The following is a 2,814-nucleotide window of genomic DNA, read 5'->3' on the forward strand; positions in this document are numbered from 1 at the left end:
TCCTATATGTTTATAGGCTTTTTTCATATTCAGTTTAAGCGCAAACTAGTTAATTAAAGTTTGTTAGTTTATGATCCATTGTAATTTTGCTCGAGCAAACTAGTTAATTAAGGTTTGTTAGTTTATGATCCATTGTAATTTTGCTCGAGTCTTATAAGTCAAAAGGTTAATTTAGTATAGGGCGTAGGCAGTTTGCCTTGTCAACGAAATATATAGACATATAGTAATACTACAATATGACAATTTCTTTTTGTTTTGGAAAGAACATTTCTTCGTCACAACTACCAATTATTTTCCATTTAAAGCCTCCGATCAAAAAGAAAACCAAGCAAAACAAGATATGGGTATTATAACTCAGACATCCAAATCTTATTCCAACTACTTTAATATCATGCTACTTCTTTTATTTATGACTTCTCTGGTTTTTACCATTGCCAAATCTGAAGTTATCACAGTAGGTGATGAGAACCGGTGGACTGATGGCTTTAATTATTTTTCCTGGGCACAAAATTTCAATTTCAGTGTTGGTGATGTTCTTGGTACGATTTCTTTCTTTTTTTATTTTCATCTGATCAATTTATCATATAAAAAACTAGCTAATTAATTGCATTTATACACCATATTGTTCAATATATCTTAGTTTTTGCTAATCAAATTCATCCATAATCAACAAAGTCAACCACTGAATAAAGCCTAAGACTTATTAAGAGCATATTTATATGATGATGATCTCTTCTCCGCCAAACTAGCTAATTGCTGCTTGTGATCCATTCCTCAATCCTCATGGCTGTCTATTAGAGTGTTCAAAATGACCTCGCCTCCACAAAAATATGGCATCAAGAGTCAAGGCCTTAATTCCCTAAAACGTCAAAAAAAAAATGTTGTTACTTTTCCTTGTGTTACAAGATATGCTCGATGTTTATTAAACGTTTCCTTGGAAAAAAAAAAGTTTAAATGTGCATTTTAAAGTTTTCGAGAGTTAAAAGAATTGGATTTCTCGATCCTGTTTGCTATCGCCTTCCAACAAGTTCGAGAGCCCTGAAAGGCGCCCCGAACGTTTGTTTATGAAGAATCCAGTAACAAAAGACCTTCCCTAAAAGGTTAAAAACGAGTAGTTCGTACTTGATCAATAAGGAGAGGACGTCTTAATATCTATCATATGTTTTATTAGATTATATGCTCGTAGATATATTTTGCTGGCCAATTGTCAGATATAAGACATTGTTGCCAAAATTATTCAGACTACTCTAGCAATCCTTGAAAACGGTTGATTATTCAACTATAAACCAATAGTATATCTAAAAATCACATGTATATGTGACCATTTATTCCAAGTATAAGTATATAACAAATATCGAACTTTGGATAATTTTGCAGTGTTCGGATACACGCCAAGATCACATAATGTATACGATGTAACGAGGGAAACATTTCAATCTTGTAATACAAGCAGTGGAGTGAATGCAATGTATGATAGTGGTGATGATCATGTGGAGCTTAAAGAAGCCAAACAATATTGGTTTATATGCACCGTAGATAGACATTGTCAATTGGGGATGAGATTTGGCATTAATGTTACAGCAACTACCACAAATTTTGTCAACTCTTCCTCAACAAATCCTTCCAGTACTAATAGCAATTCTGCATCTTGGAAGCATATGTATAATGCAGGGTTTTACCTTCCCCTTATTGGAATTTTGTCCATGTTAATTTATATTGTTTAATTCATGTTTACTTATTTCAATTTTTATGATCTTTTTGTTCCAAAAAAGGGTGAAATACAAGTATACAGCATCTTAATGCTTATAGATTGAATTTTTGTTGGATTTTTGCTTTCCTTAATATGTTTTTCATTCTTGTTCCGATTGGGGTAGAGGGATTTTGCATGGGTTTTTGACTTTTTGCTCTAATTTTAAAAAATTGACTTAGTTTTAGCTAATGTTGAATTGTTCTTTCAACTCGACTTACTTTATCTAAATGCTTTTTGCCCCTGAAATCGTGATATTGGATAATATTATATGTAAAGGGATAATATTATATTGTAAAGGGTAGAAGGGTACTTTCATAGTCATAGGTATGTATTGTAAACACTATATATATTGAATGCTAGGTTAACCTACACGAGGTTAACACAATTATTTCCCACACTTGTACATGGTATCAAGAGCCTAATTTTTTTTTTCTAAAAAAAAAAAAACAAAACCTTCTTCCACCGGATTTTTTTTTTCACGGTTTTTGTTTTCACGAACACCAACAAACCAAAAGCACGTTTTTTTTTCTTTTATCCTCAAATCCTGGCCATGGAATCAACCACCACTCAGGCGCCGACTACCTTTTCCGTCGCTCCGGCACCCACGTCGACCCTCGCCTCCGCCGCAGTGGCCCCAGTCGTCACCGCTGGCCAGCAGCCCCATGCTGCGTCTCTTTTCTCGCGCCATATACCTTCTTCTGGGGTTTCTTGGTCGCATCTCTCTGGTTTTTCCGGCCAGCCTTCGACGGCCGTCGCCACGTCATTGTACTCTCACGCCTGGTCCACTTCCGACCACGCTACCCCGACGGTTCTCACGCCTCAGCCTAGTCCGTCTTCTAGCCACGTGAACCCAAGAATCCCGCCTGGATTCTCTTCTCCCCTGCCGTACACGGCCACCGGCGCCGCTCAACCGGTCGCCTACCCCTCCCAGCCGACGACTCCACTCGGCCTGCCCTACAATGTCTCTTCAACGACTTCCTTCACTCTTCCGCATTTATCGGCTCCTAATCTGACGAATCTGGTAACCATTACTTTATCTTCCCCTGAAGATTATTTATTATGGA

At 37.0% G+C, this 2,814-nt stretch overlaps 1 protein-coding gene across 1 annotated transcript; it reads left to right on the plus strand.

Annotated features, from left to right (window-relative positions):
* Window positions 1–265: 265 nt before the first annotated feature.
* On the plus strand, window positions 266–2,004 carry LOC104904203 (stellacyanin). The gene is made up of 2 exons (XM_010692399.4): window positions 266–539; window positions 1,378–2,004. The coding sequence occupies exons 1-2, from the start codon at window positions 341–343 to the stop codon at window positions 1,722–1,724; spliced, it is 546 nt and encodes a 181-aa protein (XP_010690701.2). The 5' UTR covers window positions 266–340; the 3' UTR covers window positions 1,725–2,004.
* The last annotated feature ends 810 nt before the right edge of the window (window positions 2,005–2,814 follow it).

This window comes from Beta vulgaris, chromosome 9 (genome assembly GCF_026745355.1).
Source record: "Beta vulgaris subsp. vulgaris cultivar EL10 chromosome 9, EL10.2, whole genome shotgun sequence".
NCBI classification, from domain to species: Eukaryota; Viridiplantae; Streptophyta; class Magnoliopsida; order Caryophyllales; family Amaranthaceae; genus Beta; species Beta vulgaris.

Bases quoted from the DNA above. Each gene is read 5' to 3' on its own strand.
- LOC104904203 (XM_010692399.4), top strand. From the start codon at position 341: ATGGGTATTATAACTCAGACATCCAAATCTTATTCCAACTACTTTAAT. The intron at 540-1,377 runs GTACGATTTCTT...ATAATTTTGCAG, and splicing joins CAGTGTTGGTGATGTTCTTG to TGTTCGGATACACGCCAAGA.